Source organism: Ovis aries, chromosome X (genome assembly GCF_016772045.2).
Source record: "Ovis aries strain OAR_USU_Benz2616 breed Rambouillet chromosome X, ARS-UI_Ramb_v3.0, whole genome shotgun sequence".
Lineage (NCBI taxonomy): Eukaryota > Metazoa > Chordata > Mammalia > Artiodactyla > Bovidae > Ovis > Ovis aries.
Window position 1 is genome coordinate 51157355 of NC_056080.1, and position 22473 is coordinate 51179827.

Genomic DNA, 22473 nt, shown 5'->3' on the forward strand with positions numbered 1-22473 from the left:
CTGAGCCACAAGGCAAGCCCAAGAATACTGGAGTGGGTAGCCTATCCCTTCTCCAGGGAATCATTCCAACCCAGGAATCAAACCAGGGTCTCCTGCATTGCAGGCAGACTCTTTACCAACTGAGCTGTCAGGGAAGCCCTTCAGCAAGTCAGCCACCAAGTTCTGCTGATTCTACCCCCCTGCTGCTGCTGCTGCTGCTGCTGCTAAGTCGCATCAGTCGTGTCCGACTCTGTGCGACCCCATAGACGGCAGCCCAACAGGCTCCTCTGTCCCTGGGATTCTCCAGGCAAGAATACTGGAGTGGGTTGCCATTTCCTTCTCCAATGCATGAAAGTGAAAAGTGAAAGTGAAGTCGCTCAGTCATGTCCAACTCTTAGCGACCCCATGGACTGTAGCCTACCAGGCTCCTCTGTCCATGGGGTTCTCCAGGCAAGAGTACTGGAGTGGGTTGCCATTGCCTTCTCCGTCTACCGCCCTAAATAGCTCTAAAAGACTACACATGATCTGGTTCTTGCTAACTCATCATCGACTCCTCTTGCCCCTCACTCACTCTTTCTCCAATCATACTGGTCTCCCTGCCATCCCTCAAACATAACAAGCCCACTCCTGCCTCAGGGCCTTTGCACTCACTCAAACATCATTCCCCAGGTAGGTGTGGCGCCAGACACAAGCTATTAATATATATTTAGTTGCTTATTTATTATCTGTCTCATCTACTGTAAGATCCATCAGGGCAGGCATCTATTTTGTTTACTGCTATATCTCTAATGCCCAACACACTGTCTAGCACTCAATAAATATTTTTTAAATGAATGAATCCACTGCCAGACCTGAACTCCAACCTTGGTCATCTCTACCCCCACTATCTGCTCAGCCTCTGACTCCAGTTCTCTCTTCCTCCCAATCATCTCTCAAATCCACTTCCTCTGCTCCCTCCCCACGGCCACTACCTTAGCTCGTTGTGCTTATGTTGTGCTTAGTTGCTCAGTCTTGTTCGACTCTGTGACTCCGCAGACTGTAGCCTACCAGGCTCCTCTGTCCATGGGGATTTTCCAGGCAAGAATATTGGAGTGGGTCGCCATTTCCTCCTCCAGGGGATCTTCCCAACCCAAGGATCAAACCCAGGTCTCCCGCATTACAGGTAGATTCTTTACCCTCTGAGCCACAAGGCAAGCAAGCCCAAGAATACTGGAGTGGGTATAGCCTATCCCTTCTCCAGGGGAACTTTCCGACCTAGGAATTGAACCAGGGTCTCCTGCATTGCAGGCAGTTTCTTCACCAGCTGAGCTACCCGGGAAGCCCTACCTTAGTTTACCTCTCTTGGATTACTGGAACAGACTCCACCCTCGTTTCCCTTCTTTCCAAAATGCTAACTTGATCATGTTACCTCCCTCTTCAAGAGCTGCTCTCGTAGCTCTCCAACTGCCTACCATGACAAAGGAGCCTGGACTCTGCAAACGGCTGTCTAAGGTGTATCTAATCCCTGCCTCAGTGTACAGCCTTACCATTTCTCACCTCCAGGCCTCGGCACTCACTATCAGAGCATCTTCTCCTACCTCCATCACTCAAAATCTTTACAGACCTTGGATGACTGGCTCAAACACTACTTTCTTCAGGAAAATAAATATGTGACTCACAAACCAGAAGTAATTCCTCTCCAATATGCATAGAGAAATAAGTGCCTCCAGTGTCACTCAGGATCTCCAAGAACCAGGACGGTAGTTGGCAATTACATCTGAGACCATGGACTTTGGGTGCTGGGCGAGCATTAACAGAGGTTCCCTTTGCCTCTTGCACTATTACCCTGGATTCACGTCCCTGGGGCCCTCTGCTAACACTGACTCACTCTTGCCTTCTCCCTTTCTCTCACCTGCTGTTGGATCTGTCTCATTAATAACTCTCAAAGGATTTAGATTCCATAAGGTGAAATTAAAATGCTTCTTGGTGAACAGTGTCCACTGGAGTAAAGCAACACAGTAGCACTGCTCCAAGTCATTTCTTCAATGCCAACACCCCAGTTTAGGCCTTCCAGCTGGCCTCCATGCATATGATCCATTTTTCATACTGACTGCTAATGTGATGTTTCTAAAACACAAATTTTACCTAATTTTTCTATCTAGTATCCATTCACATGACACTTCATCACTAGCAACACTGGTTCTTAACTTTTCCTGGAGGAACACAAAACTCTATATGCATTTAATGAAAGCCAGGAATCATCTCCCCAACAGCAAGTCCACACAACCAGACAAACACAACATTTTGCATTCAATTTCAGGAGGTTCCCAGGCCACCTGAAGCCATTTGGGACCTGTGCAACCCAGGCTCTAAACAAACCTCTGGCTCTACCCAACAACATCCAGGTTCTTGTGCGTATGCTATTCCTTCTGCCTGGAATATTCTGGCACACTTCACCCTTTCCCCTGGCTGCCTCTGAGTCATCCTCTAAGACTCAGCTCTTAGGCTGAGATGACCTGCACCAGCCCTAGGTAGGGCTAGATCTCTCACTGCTGTGGAAGCCACTCCACAGCACCTCCCACGCTGTGCTCTCCTTTGTCATAGCCCTCTTCAGTCTCCCCAACTGACTGGGAATTTGTGGAAGGCAAGAACCATTACCCAGCATAGGCCCTGGCCACAGCAGAACTCCCTAAGTGTCTACTGAAATGAACATTAATAATAGCTACCCTTTTTCTTGAGCACTCATTATGTGCCAGGCACTCAACAAGGTGAATTCTATTTATGATCTCTTCTCTTTACAACTCTTTACGACCCCATGGACTATACAGTCCATGGAATTCTCCAGTGCAGAATACTGGAGTGGGTAGCCTTTTCCTTCTCTAGGGGATCTTCCCAACCCAGGGATGGAACTCTGGTCTCCCAAATTGCAGGGGGATTCTTTACCGGCTGAGCCACAAGGGAAGCCCATGATCTCTTCTACTCCTCAATAAATAAACCCCAAGAATCTGGTGGTTCTTTTTGACAGATAGGGAACTAGGCTCAGAGATGTAAAGTCGGTTCTTTAAAGTCACCCAGTTAGTGGGTGCCAGAGGTGGAACTGAAATTTGAGACCATTGCAAGTATTGGTCCACCATGCTCCCCTGCCCGTACTGTGAGACGGCATCAACAGTGGAATAGGACCATGAATTAGGGCCAGAATGCTCTGCCTGGGCTCCATTCCCCAGGGCCATCTACATTTATTTTCCCTCCCGTGTCACCTTCATGCCAAGAGTAGAGACCTGGCTCTCTCCCTTCTTTTTCCTTCTTCTTCTTCTTTTTTTTTTTTTTTTTCTTTTGGACATGCCACACAGCTTGCAGGATCTTAGTTCTTTGACCAGGGACTGAACCCAAGCTCTAGCAGTGAAAACACCAAGTCCTAATCACTGGACTGCTGGCAAATTCCCTGGTCTCACTTTTTATAGTGCAACCCCTGGTCCCTTCCCATGTACTACATTCAGCCTCCTCATCTCAAAACCCCACTATAGTCAGGTCCATCCTTTGCCCAGAACCATCCCTAGACATGTACAGCTTTTAAATCCAGTCCAATCCAAGGCTATATACTGTCTATGAGGAAAACAAGACATGGGTAGCCCCTGCTCTTCATGAGTTGATAGTCATCCAGGAGTTTTACATGTACCATCTCCAATCCTAAAATCAGCCCTGAGAGGTAAATAGGCATTATCCTCATTGCACAGATGAGGAAATAGAAGCTTAGAGGCTTGCCAAGAGTCAAGCTGGTAAGTAGCAGAATTTGGACTTGAGTAAAGGTACTGACCCAACTATATTCCCCCATTAGGTCATCCTACTTAGAAGAGGCAAAAAGTAGGCAACCATTTCTGGCAGGATTGGGGGATAAAGGAAAGCTATTACTCTTTCAAGACTTAGTACACATCCACTCCTGTAGGGGACAGGTGAGGTGAGGTACCCCTCCTCTGGCAGCACTCTGAACCTATCATTGTCTATGGGTCTCTCTCCCTTCTAGACTTGAGCTCTCTGACTGTAGGATCAGACACAACTCATCCCCATGTCTCACCAAGGTTCAGCACAAGGCCTGTCTGAGAGCATGCAGGACAAATGCTTGCTGAATGAATGAGGTGGCATTTGAGCAAGTTATTACAAGGAAAAATAACATCTGAACAGGTGGATACAGGGGAAAGGCATGGAGGAGGAAGGAAACAAGTTAGTAAAGGCAAGGAATTGGGACCAAGAAAAAGGCCAGTAATTTAAAAATTGTGACAGGGTATGCATAACATTTTTTCATTGTTTCAAGAGGGTTTTCTTTTCCTTACAAAAATGGATCATACTATAAGCTCCTTTCTGCAATTTGCTTTTTTCATAGAATAATCAGTCTTGGAGGTCTTTTCAGGTGAGTATATAGAGATATATCTTTTTCTTTTGATCTACTACAGAGTATGGGTGGATCATGAAAGAAATCCTACTGATGGACAGGTAGGTTATTTTAATTGTTTGCTATTATAAGCAATGCTGCAATGAACATCTTTGCATATATCTGAAAGTAGTTTTGAAGGATTTCTAAAAGGTGAATTGCTGGGCAAAGAATGCACATTTTGTTTAAAATGTAGATAAAAGTTATTTCCATAGCTTTAACATTTTTATAGACCAGCTAAAAATAAAGATTATTCCTACTCACATAATCCTGTCTTCATCTAAGAAGCATACATCAAGCAACCTTTTCATTACGAGTTGGCTGAGAATGCTATCCTACAAGGGCATGTGATAAAGAGCTGCACAGTGTGGCTTATGTTTGCAGCTGGGGTTGGGGTATTTAGAAAAGGCCTCTAGCTGGCCACGTTGGGGTCTACCTAATAGTGAAACTCTAGAGAAATCTAGCTCTGAAACATAGTTCTCAGCTTGGAAGTATATGTACATTTAAATTTGGGGGGGGGCACATAATAAATTGGTCCCACAAGAAAATGGAACCAATTTGTACTCTAATCAAAGAATACACAATTTTGTTTCTTCACAACTGTTTTAATCTTCTAAATTTTGGTACTTGAAAGTTAGTACTTTGTTGTTGTTTTAGTTACATTTTTTAGTTACTTGTAAGCTTCAATATCCTTTCTCATTCATTAGCTGTCTACTTCTCTGAACTGTCAAATCACGTTATTTCTCCACTTTAAATGAGTTGCGCACCTTTTTCTTATTGATTTCCAGGAGGTTATATAGATACAGTGTTACTAACCTTTGCCTAATATTTATGTAGCAAATACTTTCCTCTAGCCTGTTATTTCTGTTTTAACTTTGTGTATAGTATCTTTTCCACACAGAAGTTCTTAACTTTAATTGTAGCTGAAATTATTGCTGTTAACTTTATGGCTCCTGAGTTTTTAAGTCCTGCTCAGGAAGACTTCTCCACTCTATTATAAAAATATTCTGGATTTTGCTCTGGTACTTTTATAGCTTTATTTTTTGCATTTGTTTTTGTGCAAGGTAGGGATTTATCTTAAATTTTTCTCTTCTATTTTTTTGGCTGTGCTGTGCAGCGTACAGGATTTTAGTTTCCAGACAAGGGATTGAACCCATGCCCGCTGCACAGGAAGTGCAGTCTTAACTACTGGACCACCAGGGAAGTTCCTTAAATTTTTTCCAAATGGTAGGATTTTTTTCCAAATCCTATCCCATTCACTGACTTCCCACTGATTTAAAATGTATTCTTTGTCATAAATTGAATTCTCATATGAATACGTGAGTTTGCTTCTAAATTATCTATTTTGTTCAATTTATGTATTCCTCTATTTACGATATATTTTTAATTTCTGTAGATTTATGGTAAGTTTGTAATCTAATAGGGCAAGTCCCTCCTCATTGTTCTTCTTTTTCAAATTTTTCTTAGTGATTCATGGGCATTTACTCTTCCAAATGAACTTTAAAATCCAACTGCCTGATCCCCAAAGAAAATACCACTAAAATTTTAATGAGAAATACACTGAACCTTTTGACCAAATTGGGGGTGTGTGTGTCATTTTAAACCATATTAAATTCTTCCCATCCAAGAATAGGATATGACTCTCAATTTATTCAAGCCTTACAGCCTTTGATGAAATTTTATAGTTTTCTACAAAGAAGTATTTTAAATTTCTTATAAATTTGTGGGTATTTTTTTTCTTTGCTATTATGAATGGAGTCTTTTTCTATTATGTCTTCTAATTAGTTATTGATGGTATTCAGAGAAGCTAATGGTTTGGGTGTATATTTATCTTGTATCTACCCACCTCACTGAATTTTCTTATTAGTTCTAATAATTTTTCCTTTTATTCTCTTTGATTATCTAAGTAGACAACCATATCATCTTCCAATAATGCTAATTCTCTTTCTGATATTTATATCACTTCTATTTTTTAATCCCAATGATTAAAACTTCCAGAAAAATATTGGTTAGTGACAGTGATAGGAGTCATCCTTATTTTGTTCTTGAATTGAATGGAAATTTATCTAGCACTTCATTGTTACATTTGATGATTGATTTTGGTCTCTGATAAAAATTCTTACCAAGTGAAGGTTTTCACTCATTCTTAGCTTACTGTACTAGTTATCTATTGTTGTTTGACAAATTGTCCTAATGCAGCAAGAGATAACTAAGGCACTAAGTGTTTTTAAGTCAAGAATGGATGTGTAATTTTGTCAGATTATTTTTTCAGCATTTATGTAGACAGAGTAAAAAGAAAAGATTGTATAACTATTAGTATAATCAATTATAATAACAGCTTTCCTACTGTTGAACAACCCCTGCACTCCTGGGACAGACCTTCACCTGTCATGATACAGCCTTCTTTTAATACACTGATGGGTTCAATTGGAGAATCTGTAATTTAAAATATGTGTTTCTCTATTAATATGTGAGGTTAGGCTATATAGTTTTCTTTTTTTTTTTTTAATGTGCCCAGTGATACTAGAAGGAAATAAGAAGCTGTCCATCTTTTCCTATTAGCTGATCATCAAGATTGGATAGAACCTCCATCATACCTGAACTACCATGTCTGAGGAGAAAACTTTGACCATCTTTTAAATTTCTTCTATACAGTTCTATTCTATTCAGGTTTTCTGCCACTCCTTAAGTGATTTTGGCAATTTATATTTTCCTAGAAAACCACTCGTTTCATTTGGATTTTCACAGTTTTTGGTATAAAATTGTACAAAGCACTTTCTCATGACTTTTTAATATTTTCTGAATCTGTGGTTAAATTCCCTTCATCATACTTCATGTTTTCTTGCCTTTTTCTCAATCATATCCGCCAGAGCATGGTCTGTCTAGTTTACTGGTCTTTTCAAAAAACATCTCTTGGTTTATCAAACCTTTTGTCTTCTATTTCATTAATTTCTGTCTTTTTAAAAATATTTATCTGCTTACTTTGGCTGCACTGGGTCACCGTTGCTGTGCCAAGGCTTTCTCTAGTGGCAGCAAGTGGAGGCTACTCTCTAGTTGCGGTGCGTGGGCTTCTCTTTTTGCAGAGCACAGACTCTAGGACATTCAGGCTGCAGTAATCGCTACACACAGGCTTAGATGCCCCACTGCATGTGGGATCTTCCTGGACCAGGGATTGAACCGGTGTCCCTTGCATTACAAGGTTGATTCTTAACCACTGGACCATGCGGGAAGCCCAATTTCTGGTTTTATCTATAGTAATTACATAATTCTACTTTCTTTTGGTTGTCTAGAGTCTTGATTGGAATAGCTAGTTCATTTAAGCTGTCTTGTCCTCTAATAAAAGCACTTAAGACTACAAGCTTTCTTCTGGGAACCCCCTTGGTCATGTCCCATAGGTTTTGTTCTATAATATTCTCAATTGACATCTACTCTAAACAGTCCATAAATTCCATTCTTGTTTCCTCTTTAACACAAGTATTTTTAAACTTTCAAATGGACCTAGCCTTTTTTGCCAATGCTATTAAGATTTCATTTTATACATTATAATCAGAAAATGTAAAATGTATTTATTTCAAATTATCTTGGAAATAATCTCCTTCTACAAAAGTGTAGGCAGATGGTTTCCTCTGCCTAAACACCCTAACCTATCCTATCCAACTGGCAGACTCTTACTTATCCTACAAAACAGCTCAAATATTACATATTCTAGGACCAACCACTCCCACTTTGGGGGGAAAGTGTCTAGAGAAGGATTTTTAAGGAAGGACAAGCTACAAACAGGCTGTGAATGTCCTCTTTGGTCTCCTGGCCTGGTCCCCCAGTCGCTCTCCTCACCCGCTCAGACACCCATTCCACAATCACTCCAGGGGCTAGAGGAAGATGGGGAGGGGCTGGCAATGATATTCATATTTGTCTGGAGGGGTGAGGGGTTGGGGGAGGGGTGGGTCTAGCTCTTACCTGCTCTCTGCCAGCCTGCCTGAGGGGGTAAGCTTCATGGAGTCAAGGACCTGAGTAGGACAGCAATACTGGTGTAGAGTATGAGACGCTGTGGACCTGAGAGACAGCGAGAGACAGAGAGAGAAAGAGATACAGAGAGAGAGACAGGGAGGGAGGGGAGAGGCAGGGTGGGGAATGGGGACAAGGAGGTGAAAGCGAGTGGGGTATGGGAAAGGGGAAGACTGGGAGGAATGGGTGGTGGAGGAGGAGGGGTGGGAGGCAGGGAGGGAGGGAGGGAAGGAAGGAAGGAAGGAAGAAAAAAAGAAAAAACCACAAAGTCAAGAAAGAGAGGACGGCACTCGAACCACAAACAGAACACAACGACAACAGGGGGCAGCAGAGACGAAAGAGCTGGGCTGGGCCTCCTGTGTTCCAGGTGACTCCGTGGGGACCTCAGCCACGGAGACACTGGGACACCACAGTAGGGAAGGGGGAGGGGGCCCTCCTCACACCAGATGCCACACGGGGATGGAAGAGGGAGGGGGACGACGGGGGGGGGTGAAAGAGAAAGGGAAAAGGTGTGTGGGGAGGGGGTTGTTCCCCCTTATGGAAGACCCCTCACAAGAAGGGAGGGAAGGATGGGGAGAAAAGAGGCTCTGGGTCCAAAGAGGGTGAAGAACCCAGGCTGGGGCAGGGCGGGGGAGACACTGGAGGAGGAGAGGGAAAGAGACAGAGAGAAACTGAAAGAGACAAGAAAAGGGTGAGACAGAAAAGGAGAGAGACAGAGGAGGAAGACAGTGAAAGGGCAAGACAAAAGACACAGAAAGAAGACGGGGCAGAGGCAGAGTGCCAGAGCAAAGGACAGGAGAGGTGAGGGCGGAGGAGAGCTGACAAGGTCTCAGTGGTCCTGGTGACAGGATAGGACTGAGCGGGAGGATGGGGCCCAGCGAGCCAGGGGATAGGGGGTTCTTTGCTTCCAAGGCCAGTGCTGCACCCCCAGCCTGGGGCAAGGCCCAAGCCCCACCCCCAGCGCTGTCCCCCACCCCTAGAGCGGGGTCCAAAGGCCCCTCTGCCTCCTGCTTCCCAAGATGAAGAGTCCAGTGAATGGGAAGGAGGAGGAGAGACAGCAGGGTAGTGAGGCCAAGGGCCCAGTCCCTGGCCTCCCCAGTGCAGGGCAGATGCTGGGAGTGAGTCCCCAGTCAGCCAGCCCCTGTCCCCCATGAGCCCCTGAAGGCTGGTTTTGGTCAGGGCCTGGCCATTCAAGAGCCCAAGTAAAGGCCAGGAGACACAGCTGCAGGCCAGGCCAGCTGCCCACTATCTTGCTTGCTGCAAATTAGAGGATGCCTAAATCTTAGAACCTTACAGAGAATCCTGGAATCTGATACTCTTATCAGAGACTCTGGAATAATCAGCAGCAGCAGAATGACTGTTTCTCCAGGAGCATTTAGGTGCCAGTTACCAGCCCAAGTCCTTGACTCATTAAAGCTGAGACTCAGAGACCCACAGGCTGCTGGAATGTTGGTATTAGTCTCAGCTGCTACAGACAGCCCCACAGCATCAGGCTAGGTGCCCGGGCAGCCACCAATCACACCCCTCCTGGGTCACAGACTGTGCTGCTCAGGGCTCCAGGGTCCTCACAGAGCTGGGCACCCAAATGCCCCTGGGCTCATCCACTCGAGCTGCCTCCCTCCCGCAAGCCAAAGGCCTCCAAGAGTCCAAGAGGGGAGCCAGGAACCAGGAAGCCAAGAGGCTGCTGAATCAGCAGCCCAGGGACCAGGTCCAGGCCTGGGCAGGAAGGGAGGGGGTCAGGCTGCAGGGCTGAGGCTGGGGGCCAGGTTCCTACCTGCTACTCCTCCCGGGGGGCTCCATGGGTCTGGACCTGTCCCGAGGGCAGGCCCCCTGGCCAGGGCGGTGCCTCCACTGTGTCACCACCCCCTCCTCCCCAGCCCTTCCCTAGAAGGAGGAACCAAGGAGGCGGGGCCAGGCCGGCTGGGCTTGGGGCCAGACTGCAACTGGAAACTTTGCTCCTTCCCCTGCTCCCCCAGGAGGGCTGGGAACTCCTAGTAAGAGGAAGCAGCTTTGAGAGCTTGAAGAGACTCCCCTGGGCCAAACCTCAGGCTGGTCTCACTACGTGCACCTCTGTTGGAACCTCCCCAAGTACCCTGTCAAGTATACGTTATTAGCCGTATTTTCCTGAAGAGTAAAATGAGACGCAGAAACATTTAAGCAACTCGGCACAGGTAATAGAGCTAGTAAGTAGCGGAACCCCAAGGTCAGGATCTGTTTTCGCCATTCCCAAATCAGGACTCCATCCCCTTGGCCATATGGTTGCCCTGTAAATACAGAAACCTTTCCATAGAAGCTTTTCACAAACATTCTCATCTTCCACAGATTTAAAGAGACTCTGTGTGGTGGTTATGCTAGGATGTTCCAGATCAAGTAAAATTCAAATCACCCATTTTGGGAAATCAAGATGAGGCCCTAGCCAATATTCTTGACCATTGCAATAAGCTCTCACTGTCTTCTGCATTGTTTTCTGGACTGGCTAAGAGAAATGCTCCCTGAACAGAAAAGCAAAAATCAGAAGAAATGCCATTCACAATCTAGAGGCTGTTCTAAGGAAACTGCCCCTCCTGACTTTACAGAGGGGGAAATTGAGGCCTAGAGAAGGGAAGAGTCTTACTGAAGTTCATACCGCCTGTCAGACTAGAATCCAGGTAGCCTGACTCCCCACTGACCTATCACAGTCACCTCTCTCTCCTCCTTATGTGGGGGCTGGAGAAAGGAGAGAATTTGGAGGATTTGAAGGGTGTGAGGTTCCTGAAGAGTATTCCAGATCCAGCTCAGAGGGCTCCTGTCCTTTCATAGCCCCAGAGCCCAGGCCCCTGGCTGTTCTGAGCAGAAGGCGGCCCTGGGAGGGGCCAGGGGGCCAGTGATCTAGAAGGAATAGGAGCTGACAGGCCACAGGCCAGTCTTCCTGCCTTCCTGCTGGGGCAGCTGGTTCCTCTCAAGAAAGCCAAAGCTGCTGAGAGAGATTGGCCCTCCGGACCACCACGAAGTTGGCATCCGTGGGCCCTTCGTGGCCTCTTCTTCCTCAGCCCACCCCCTAAAGCTCCATGGTCCTTAGGCTCTGGTCTCAGCCCCTGCTTTTTTTTCTCACTCTCTCCCTCAGCAACTCTCTTGGCCCCTGTGGCAGCCACACCTTGTGCCCATTTTCAGTTACTGTCTTAAAAGTGGCACCTGTGGCCCAAACATTCATCTTGGCCTGGTAGAAGTCAAGAGACATAAATTCTAGTTCTGGCCCTAAGGCCGATGTGTGACCTTGGGCAAGCCCCTTCCCCTCTCTGGTGAGGCAAAGAGCTTACACTTTGGTGCCTGGCAGAGCTGAGTACAAATCCTGGCTCTACTACTTTTCCACTGGGTAACCCCTCTGAGGCTCGGTTTGTTCATCTGTAAAAGGTGAGTGGCAACTCCTCTCTCACAGGTTTTTGTGAAGTTTCAGTGAGACAGATAGGCACGTGCTGAAAAGTCTCAGTTGGAGCCTGAGAGAGCATGGTCCTTCAGCCAGGGAGGTAGGGGAGGCTCTTGGGAAACCTGTTTGTTTCAGGCAGGGGAAGATTTCTAGGAAGATACCTTTTCATTTGGGCCACTCTTGAAATTCAGACATATCTGAGCCTGTTGGCGCAACTCATGTGATAATCCTCTAGGGGTTGAAGGGAAGGAATTAAGGGTGAGGAGCCTAACCCAACCACAGGGCACTGGCAGGGGAATGGATATGGCAGTGACTAAGGGCAGTCAAGGTCCTGATCTCATGGAGCTCATATCCAAGTGAGAGGAGACAGACATTATTCAACCACTAGTGGAATTAAGCTGGGCAAAATTGGAGGTAGCAGGGGGAGAGCGTTCCAGGAAGAGGAAACAACCTGGGCAAAAGACCTGAGGTGGTATTTCCAGGAACTTCAAGGAGGCCAACATTGTTGACTGGAAAAAAGCAAAGGGGAGATTAGGGATATAGGCGGGGGCCCAATCACGCAGAGTCCAGAAGCCATGGTAAGGTTTCAGTATTTATACTAAGAGGAATTTCGAAGCCTGCGGTTCGTGGATAGACCTGGAGTGCAGAGTGTCTCTGAAGTCCCTTAAGTTGTATGAAAAACATGAGTATGAGTGCATTTCTTGGGAGAACATTGTTTTTATCAGATTCTCAGATGGGTCTGTGATCCCAAAAGGGCAAGGAAGCTCCTTATATGATTCCATTCACTAACTGCCTGTCAGGCATCCCAGGACCTTCTGTGAGCTGCCCCCCCTCCACCCAACCTCCAGGTGGTCTCAGCCTCCCCTCATATCTTCAACCTGTGCTCCACCCAGACAAAAGTGCCTGCAATTGTCTGCCACACTCTGCTCTCTGTCCTCACCTTTGCCTCTGTTCAGAAGACTCTTCCCCACCACCCTGCCCCCACTGCCATCTCTCCACCTCGTGAGAGATGGAGTCTGCTCAGAAGTGGTACCCTCTGGGAACCTGACTCCCCTGCGTCCTTCCCACCCTGCGTTTCTCCAGCGCTGTGTGTTCACATGCTGTTTCCCCACATGCTGTTTCCCCTTCTGGCCAGGAGCTTGGTGGGGACAGGGGCCGTGTCTTATTCATCCCAGTGTTTCCAGCATCCGGCACAGGCACCTAGTCACAAAGGTCAGCTGGTATTGGGAGACAGACAAACCACACTGACGTGGAAACTGCAAGACAGGCTGTTGGACACTAGAGGGCACTGTGGCCACTGGAATCCTGGCCTGCTGCTGGCACTGGCCAGGCCCACCCAGGCTGGTGCTGGGAAGAGGCAAGCAGGGAATCATGGAAACTCTACTCCTGGGTCCTGCAGCTCCTTGGCTCTGGGTCTGACTGACCAGGGTCCCGACCCCAGTCTCCCAATATATCTTCTACCCCCTTGTCAAACTATTTCTCATGATAGCCCCATCCCACTACAGATACAGCTATGTGCTCAGTTGCTAAGTCGTGTCCAATTCTTTCTGACCCCAGGGACTGTAAGCCTCCAGGCTCCTCTGTCCATGGGACTTCCCAGGCGAGAATACTTGAGTGGGTTGCCATTTTCTCCTCCAGAGCATCTTCCTGACTCAGGAATCGAATCGAGCCTGCATCACCTGCATTGGCAGGTAGATTCTTTACCACTTGAGCCACCTGGGAATTCCACAGATACAGCTATAGTTCTTCACAAATGCAGGTACCAAATACTGCTCCCACAGCCTTGGCACACTTTTTTGCTCTGCCTGCAAAATGCTCCACTTCACCTCACCCCACCTCCATCCCTCACCAGTTCAGTTGCTCAGCTGTGTCCGACTCTGAGACCCCATGGACTGCAGCAAGCCAGGCCTCCCTGTCCATCACCCACTCCTGGGACCTGCTCAAACTCATGTCCATCGAGTTGGTAATGCCATCCAACCATCTTATCCTTTGTCATCCCCTTTTCCTCCTGCCTTCAATCTTTTCCAGCATCAGGGTCTTTTCCAATGAGTTAGTTCTTCACATCAGGTGGACAAAGTATTGGAGCTTCAGCATCAGTCCTTCCAATGAATATTCAGGGTTGATTTCCTTTAAGCTTTACTGGTTGGATCTCCTTGAAGTCCAAGGGACTCTCAAGAGTTCTCCAACACCGTAGTTCGAAAGCATCAATTCTTCGGCACTCAGCTCTCTTTATAGTCCAACTCTCACATCCATACATGACCACTGGAAAAACCAGGCTAACTTCAACTCATTCACCAAGTCTCAGTTTAGAGGTCAGTTTGGAGAAGACTCCTTGACCCTCAGGCTGGGTTAGGTATACTTCTGAGGGTCTCCCACAGCACCCTATACTTCCTCTGTTAATTGTCTGTTTCCTTCTCTGTTTTCCTAAGAGAGGGTGAGTTTCCTCACAGGAGGATTCTACTATTCATCACTGTATCAACCACATTTAGTTTCACACATTCTGTATGCGAAACTAAACTAGCATGTTGTAGGCACTCAAGAAATTATCTTTGAGTGAATGAATGACTAAATGGATGGATGGATGGATAGGCAGATGGATGGATGACCGCGGGCAAGTCATCTTACCTCTGAAGATTTTGGTTCCCCCCACCCTGTAAAATGGATCCAATCACCCCTACTTGGTAGAGCTGCCAGGAAGATTAAAGATAAAGGTGTGTGGAATGCTCCCTAACAGTGCCTGATACATAGTACACATTTTCTAAATCAAAGCATTTGTTAGGTTGAAAGAGGCTTTGTCCTGAGCCTGGAATGATCTCTCCTACTCAGGTTTACCATCTATGTGTGGAAGATAGCTTTAACAATAAGAAAACTATCATTTTTATTAAAAAATAACAAGAGCACATGATATGTGCCAGACCTGAAGTAGGCACTCCCCAAGGAAGTAGGGGGCAGCCTCCAGTCTCAGCCAGAGGGTGGGAGGCCAGGGCCGAGGTCAGAGTCATGGGAATTGTGCCTGCTTCTGGAGAACAGTCATTATATACACAGCTGGTTCCAAACTCCTTACTCATAGATGAAAACCTGTCTAAGGGGTCATTAATTCCCTCTGTAATTAATGTAAAAACAGCAGGGTTTGTATTAATGGAAAAGTAAGCTCAAGCGTCAAGCTGATAATATTGATAATGTGTGCTTGTAGTTATATACTTCAGATAACTATAAATTCAGTCGCTGTACTAATAAAATGTGCAAATTCCTGAAACAACGAAGAACTTGAGAATAGTTGTATCATGAGTAGTAGTATGCCAGTTGTTCTGAGGCTATGAAAATCACCGTACACTGGGAGTGATGGTAATACCCACCATGCACTTAAAGGCTGTTTTGGCACAAAATAAGGGGAAATTTTTAGATAAAATAGCATGTTCTGATTCAAGAGCGTGGAACTTGAAAGCATAGTGAGCAAAGGTCGACTTGCATTAGAGTATGAACCACAACCTTGATGGATGAGCAAGCTGACAATAGTAGGCCTCTGAGTAGATTGCTCCCCAGGCTCTGACCTCGCTTGTGAACACATAAAAGCTGTGGGCACTCTAGAAGAAACACCAAGTCCTTAGTATTTGGCCTCTACTCTCACCCACTCCTGGGCTTCCCAGGTGGCTCAGTGGTAAAGAATCTGCCTGCCAATGCAGGAGACATGGGAAATTCAGGTTTGATCCCTGGGTCAGGAAGATCCCCTGGAGAAGGGAATAGCAACCCACTCCAGTATTTCTGCCTGTAAAATCCCGTGGGCACAGGAGCCTGGCGGGCTACAGTCCATGGGGTTGCAAAGAGTTGGACACAACTGAGCACGCACGGGCACACACTCACCCACCTCTAGGAGAATCCATTCCCACCTACAACCCCTTGTTGCCTCAATTTACCATAGGATGGACAAAAACGCTGCAGTCACCTGGGGGTGGGCCCCAGAGCTGGAAGGTCATATAACTTCAAGGTTGATGGCCACATCAGCCCACCTGAGAGCAGAGGAAGGCACTCCAGAGAGAGAAGTCAGTGACAAAAAGATGACAGGGACCAGGCAAGTCATGAAGGATGGAGAGAGACAGGCACGGGCCAGGGAGATGCAGAGAGAGATGGGGCTGGGGTGGGGGGCAGTCTTGCTCCTTCACTTCTTGGTCCTATTTCCAGTTAGCATGAGGCTGGGCTATATGTCATTTACTGCTCTTAGATTCTGTGAGATGTAGTCTCACAACAGTCTCCCCCTCCCCACCCTTTATTCTTGAGCATGTCTGAGTGGGTTTCAGTTCCCTGCAACAAAGTGTACCTAGACTAAGACAAGGGAAAAATCAGGGATATAAGTGCAGGGCTTGCATAAGCAAAAACGCATAAAGAACACTTAGGTAGGGAGGGGTGAATACAATTACAAAGCGTTTGCATTTGTTCACCCAAATGCTCCCTCATTTCCTGACACTTGTGACCACAGATATGTCCTATAGCCGCACACACACACATCAACATTCAGGGGACACCGAGACAAATAGAGCAGCAACCAGATCTGCTTCTATACAGACAGCCTGCTACGCAGCACTGTCCCTGTACTCCTCACACCCGCACAGACGTGGAGCCACACCAAGAACACAGCAGTGCTGCCTGCGAGGTGAGGGCCAGGAACTCAGGCTCAACTGGGCTCTCAGCAGCCTCCCTCCCCAGCTGCCAAGTGACTCATCCCCAGGGCTGCTAATTAAAGCCAGGACAGAGGGGACGGAGACAAGGGGAGGGGAAGAGAGAGAAGGCAAGTTTATTTTGGTGCCAACCAGGCATGCAGCCAGCTTAGGGGTCACCCACTTCCTGGGGCTGGGCCAAGAGGGGGCAGGGGAACATAAACAGGAAGGAGCGGGAGAACCCCCGTTACCTCTTCTTTCTCCTTGTGAGCTTCCTGGGAAAAGGTATGTTCTTTGGGAAAATTACCCATCTCCCTCCCCACCCCTACCCTCTTCCTCCATCCCACTATCAGTCAAGTGCTACCTCTTCCAGCCTCTTGTCCTTAGAACTGGCTTCTCATCAACAAACTCCCATTTTAGCTTGCCAGAGCTGGTTCATCTGTGTCTGTAGCCCACTTCCATCTCCACCATGGATCTCCCAACACAAGACTGGTACCTAGGGAATACTCTGTGCGTGCTTCTGGAATACAACTGGGTTAACTCTGGTATAGCGTGGTGACCACAACTCTGAATTTGTATTTGAGTTCTATGGCAGGGGGTGGGGGGGGGATAGATTATTTTAACTTTATAAGCCTTAGTTTTCTCACCTGTAAAGTGACTAGAATATATACTCTATAGGATTATTGTGAAGATGAAATAAGAAAACACAGGTGAAGTGACCAGCATGGTGGCCAGCATATACGGACTTTACCTATCACCTAACAAGCACTGCTGCAGCTGATAAATCATAACCTACCTCGGGCCTGGGGCAGCAGCAATTACACAGAGCTAAGTTCCAAGCCTGGCTCCACCACATAGGACCTGGGGAGCTCAGACAAGCCACATAAGTTCTCAGAGCACTGGCTCATATATAAAATGGGGATTTGCAATATGACATCATAAATTTACAGAAAAGATCTGAATCTGTCATGGGGAGCCCAAGCTCTCAGAAGTAGCTCGATGCAATGCAGCAGCAAATTACCAAGGAGAACAGGAGAAGCATAGACCTGTAGGGCCAAAGGAACCCAGGAGGGAGGAAGCAGTCTGAGCAGGCTAGGGCAGCCAGGGAAGGCTCTCCAGAGTGCACAGGGCTGGAGTTGGGCCCACCGGAACCTGAGAGCACTGAGCAGGCGGTAAGTGACAAGGTTCCAGGCAAAGGAAGTGGTATCAACAAAGAGCTGGGCGGGGCCAGCGACCAGGCTGCACTGAACAGGAGGCCGCATGGAGGGAAGATTTTGGAAGCAGCTGGGGCAGCTCTGGTGTCTGGTGGTGTCTTGGGCATGTGGGGGAGCCATGGAAGGTCTGTGAGGTCTCAGCCACCCCAGATTGCCAGGAGGTCAAAACAAGGAAGAATCTTTTAGAAATTATCTAATCCAAGCTCCGGTTGGATAGATGGGGGCACTGAGGCCCAGAGTGGGAGGCCTCCTCTGGGAACAGAGCCAGCGCTGGCTCCTCCTCCCACTTCTCCTCCCAACGGCAGTGGCTCCGTTGCCATGGGGACGTCCCTGGCTCTGCGGGTGTCAACAGCTCCCCCACCCGCTCCCTCCTTCCCTAGCAACAGGCCACCTCCTCTGGCTCTCATCCTTGCTTGCCTGGCAACCCCAGCCTGGTGCCCAGGGCCCCCAAGTTGCAGCTTCACCCTCACTGCAGTGGTGGTGCCTCTAGGCCTGGGCTCCCTCCCCTTCTGGGTAGCAGGGGTATCAGCCCCTCCTGCCCCTCTGTTTTCAAGTTCTACGCTCCACATTTCTCAAGCTTGAATACCCCATAAATGACAATGGATTGGGTTAGGCGTTGGCTAAGGGCACTACAATGTGTTGTACCACCATTTTATGCTGAGCATTGTTTTAAGTTCTCTCATTAACCCAAAGAAGTCAGAATTATTGACCTCATTTTACAGATGAGGAAAGTAAGGATCAGAGAAGCTGTAAGTGACTTTGCAAACAACACACAGCTAAGAGGCAGGCTCTGCTGAGCACTAGTTTGTGACCTTGAGCCATTGTCTATCCTTTTCTGGACCTGGATTTAAGGTATCTCTAGGTCTGACAACTTCTCATGGATCCACAGGAAGTCCAGGCACCTTCTTCTGCCCACAGCCCTCTCACAACACCAGCTGTTCAGCTCTAATTAGACTCCACACTTCCTCTGGCACCCCATACTTGAAAGCCCTCATGCCTGGGGCCTTGCCATAGTGGGTTTTCAATCCACTGACCCTACTCACTCCTTCCTGTTTCACTTTCACAACAGCCAAGGTCTAACTCTTTTCCTTGATGTTTTCCTTCTACCCTCCTAACGTTTCCCCTCCACATACACAATGTTTATTAGATGAGGTAGGACCCTGGGGCTCCTGGGGGGGAAATAGATCTGTTCAAAGTCATGTAACTAGTAGGCGACCCGGCCATAAATGGAACCCTTTGCTCAGATCCAGTTGCTGCTCTTATGTTGCAGATCCCAGCCTCCCTCCTCTAACCTCCTCTGGCTCTCACTGATGAAAGAAGGTGTCTGTGACCCAGCCCCAACCAAACTAGTCCTTTGTTAAGGAGCTTTTAACATCTCCTTTCCTGCCCAGATCTGTTTTAGTCTGACCGACTGCCCCCACCCAGCCCCCTCACCTCTGATGCCTGCTGGTTTCTTTTCCAAGGATGCCCTCCTTACACAAAATCCGTGTCTCAGTCCTCTATGACCCAGCTCAGACACCACCTTCTCCAGGAAGCTTTCCCTGATGCCTAACTGAAGTGAGCTCAAGAATTTACACGTGGGGCCTGAGAGCATCCTCAGCTGATCCCAGCCAGCCCAGGTTCCAAGTTAAAGGATCGTCCCACCATGTTTACAAGATTTTGCCCCACAAGTGCTATTTCAGGCCAGCCCCTTCCACAGTCCAAGTTTAACCCTTGCTTCCACAGTTGCTGAGTCCTCAAGGTCCCTGTAGTCTCCTTGACTGTAGGTCCAGTGTGGATGTCCGGAAGCACATCTTAGTAAAACAAATGCCAGCTTTGGAAGCAGGCAGCCCAGAGTGTGAGTCAGAGTGATGCTGCCCCGCCCATTGCTCTTATTTCCTTGGGCAAGGCGCTGACCATCTGGGGAACCCCGTTTTCTTCATTTGTAACAATCCGTGCCTAATGGGACTGTTGGGAGTATTAAATAAGATCATGTTCAGAGTTCTTAGTAGGTGAGGAGCAAATGATAGCTGCTATGACTACTAATACTAGGATGAGGATGAGATGGCTATTATTATCTGCAAGGCTGTTGAGAGCTCCTGCCATGGTGGCTCAGCCATAAATTAGCTGCATGGCTGTGGGCAAAACCTATAACCAGCCTGAGCCTCAGTTTCCTCAACTGTAAAAGAATGATGATAAGGCCAACCCAGCTTCCACTTACAGTGTCGCTGGGAGGATCAAACGAAAGAAAGCCCCTGACAACTTCTGTGAGTTGTAAAGGGCCAATGTACACTATCATATGATATATGATTATGCTATTAAATGCCCTGAGCTATAGGTCCTTGGAACACCCGTGCCGGGAAGAGCTAGAGACGCCTTCCATCGGGTTCCTTGACAAGTCGCAGGCATATATCAATGGGGCTGCCTAGGGGCCTTGCTCAGAGTCAGCCCAAGTTGTCTTCTTCCAAACCCACAGTGGGACACTGGAATCAGTGTTCTTTGCTAGACCAGTGCCTTCCTAAATGCTAGGACAGGTTGTACTAAGGCCATATTCTTTGGCTGCAGGCCAGGACTAATTGTGTCTCATCATACACCCCTTGCCTAGACACTGGGACTGACTGCATCCATCACGCTTCCCACTTCCCTGTTGGCCCAAGTGTGCTCCCATCCCACAGCCCATACCTTGGCACAGGGCACCAGCATGCTCATCCCATACCCCCTGCCTGGGATGCGAGGACACAGCGTGTCTGATTAATGCACCTCCGTTTGAATGCTGGGATCCTCTGCCTCTCCCATATCCACTGCCTGGATGCCAGGACCTGGGCTGCTGCATATGGTTGGACAAGCTGTGCCTTGCACAAAGCTTTACAACCAAGAGGGCATGAGTTTGGGCTGAAATTCAACCTGTGCTCTGCTCACTGAGCCAGGAACCCTGGTGAGGGGCTGCAGGAGCCCAGTGGAACGGGAACATTCCTCCAACTGATCCACTCAGTGGATTCTACTCTTCACATAGGTGCTGTGTATGTTAGTCGCAGCCCTGACTGGAACTGAATGACCCATCTCATGCCTCTGCTGCTGGGACCCATCTCCTTTCAGAGGCCCACCCCTGGCCTGGATGCTGCCTAACTGGGCCATATCCTGAGTCCCCTATCATTCCCACATGGTCCCTATCCTTGACACTTGTGTTTTCATGAAGCTTCTGATGGGTTAGGGCCTGGGAAATGTACTAATAGTTCTTATCTTTATCCCAGTTTGACCCCCACCTCCTCAAATGGCAGATTGATCACACCCTGCAAACTCAGTGATGCTTGTAAGCCTTTTTCACCAAGCATGCAAAAAAAAAAAATCCACTGGTTACCATAAGGTATATTTCTAATGTCTAGATTGTGTCACATCAAAAAGTCCATCCAAACCCCACTACTCAGGGCTAGTGCAGGCCAGGGTGCAGCACAAACGCCAGACAAGGGAAGCTCCATTTCCCTTGTGTCCCCTTCTCCTGGGAGGAGAGAGGGAGAAGGTTCCTGGTCCAGCTTTCCCACATGGGCCGCTCCAGTGTTCAGCCAAGCCCCCAAGTCAGTGAGGGTCAGAAAGACTAAGGAAGAGTTTTCAACCCCCTCCCCATGCTTGCCACATTCACCCTGGCCCTCCCACTCCATTCCATCCCCACCCCTAATACTAATGGGACAAAACCCCTGGAGTTGGCCCCCGCCCTTCCCATGAATCCCGAAATGACAAACCAGAGGCCCCCACCCCAGTCCCTGCCCCCACCCCAGTTCTTGCCCCATCTCCCAACTACTGCTAAAGAAAGGAGGTACTGACCTGACTGTTCTGGAATTCTCACCATCAGATCTGAAAGAGAAACACAGAAAAAAAACCAACAACAGTCAGTATATGCTCTACTCCTTTCCTCTCTCTGCTCTACACAGTGGCCTTGACACCTTTTATACATCATGAAAATGAGGGGTGGGGCATTTCATGCAGAGAGAATAGCCAGTGCAGAGGCCATGAGATGGAGGAGGGGCTGGCCAGTTGTTGGGATAAGGAGGAGGAAAGTGTGGCAAGGGTGGAGTGAGTGAGGGGAAGAGTGGTTGGAGCTGAGGTCAAGGAAGTGCCAGGGACCAACAATGTTCTAGCCTACTGGGTCATGGTGAGGAGCCTTCCTTGGAGTGGCTGCGGGCAGGGGCAGAGTCTGAGGTTTAAATCCAGAGAGATGGAGCCTCAGATACTGGCTCTGCCACTTAACAGCCCTGTGACCTGGGCAAATCACCCCCTTGCTTGGAATCTGAGCCTCAGTCTCCCCACTTGTAACACGAGGCCAATCCCCGAAGGGCTGGTAGGATGATTAAGCCCTTTGGAACCCAGCAGACAAATGCCAGGTATTATTAACAACACAGAAAAGGCTTTGCCAATTGCCTGGTCCAACCTGCTTATTTTCCGGATGAAGAAAATGAGGCTGAGAGGGTGAGTCAGCTGCTGGGCTCCTTTCTACTACACTGGTCTGCCTTCTTCATTGTGAGGCCCCCTCGGAGGCAAAGAAAGGACAAGAGAAGAGAATAGCATTGGGGACACAGCGCCTGGCGGACTGAGAGAATGAGTGAAGTCGGAACCACACCCCTCCGGCTACTCCTCCCTAAAAGAGAGTGTGTGTGTGTGTGTCTGTGTGTGTGTGTCTGTGTGTGTGTCTGTGTGTGTGTGTCTGTGTGTGTGTCTGTGTGTGTGTGTCTGTGTGTGTGTCTGTCTGTGTGTGTGTCTGTGTGTGTGTCTGTGTGTCTGTGTGTGTGTGTGTGTGTGTGTGTAGGGGAGGGACACTGGGGCTGTCATTAGGGGTGGGGAGGA

General features: G+C 47.9%; 1 protein-coding gene and 1 long non-coding RNA gene across 9 annotated transcripts in view; one reads left to right on the plus strand and one right to left on the minus strand.

Moving 5' to 3' along the window:
• The window catches only part of IQSEC2 (IQ motif and Sec7 domain ArfGEF 2), a 77464-nt gene that overhangs the window by 32955 nt on the left and 22036 nt on the right, over nt 1-22473 (minus strand). For 2 of the 6 annotated variants that reach the window (XM_027963361.2, XM_042242426.2), the window contains exons 2-3: nt 21457-21486; nt 8342-8437 (exon numbers count right to left, since the gene is read on the minus strand). In XM_027963361.2, the coding sequence (XP_027819162.1) occupies nt 8342-8437; nt 21457-21486 (126 nt within the window). Of the gene's footprint in view, nt 1-8341; nt 8563-10163; nt 10245-21456; nt 21487-22473 lie in introns of those variants that run through there. The other 4 variants (XM_027963363.2, XM_027963364.2, XM_027963362.2 and 1 more) reach the window with 4 other exon arrangements.
• Nucleotides 1-22473, plus strand: part of LOC121818361 (uncharacterized) — a 41590-nt gene that overhangs the window by 7920 nt on the left and 11197 nt on the right. The window contains exon 2 of one of the 3 annotated variants that reach the window (XR_009598827.1): nt 4407-4446. The exons of 1 other annotated variant lie outside the window; for it this stretch is intronic. This is a non-coding gene — a long non-coding RNA (uncharacterized LOC121818361). Of the gene's footprint in view, nt 1-4406; nt 4447-16654; nt 16730-22473 lie in introns of those variants that run through there. One more of the 3 variants, XR_006058403.2, reaches the window with a different exon arrangement.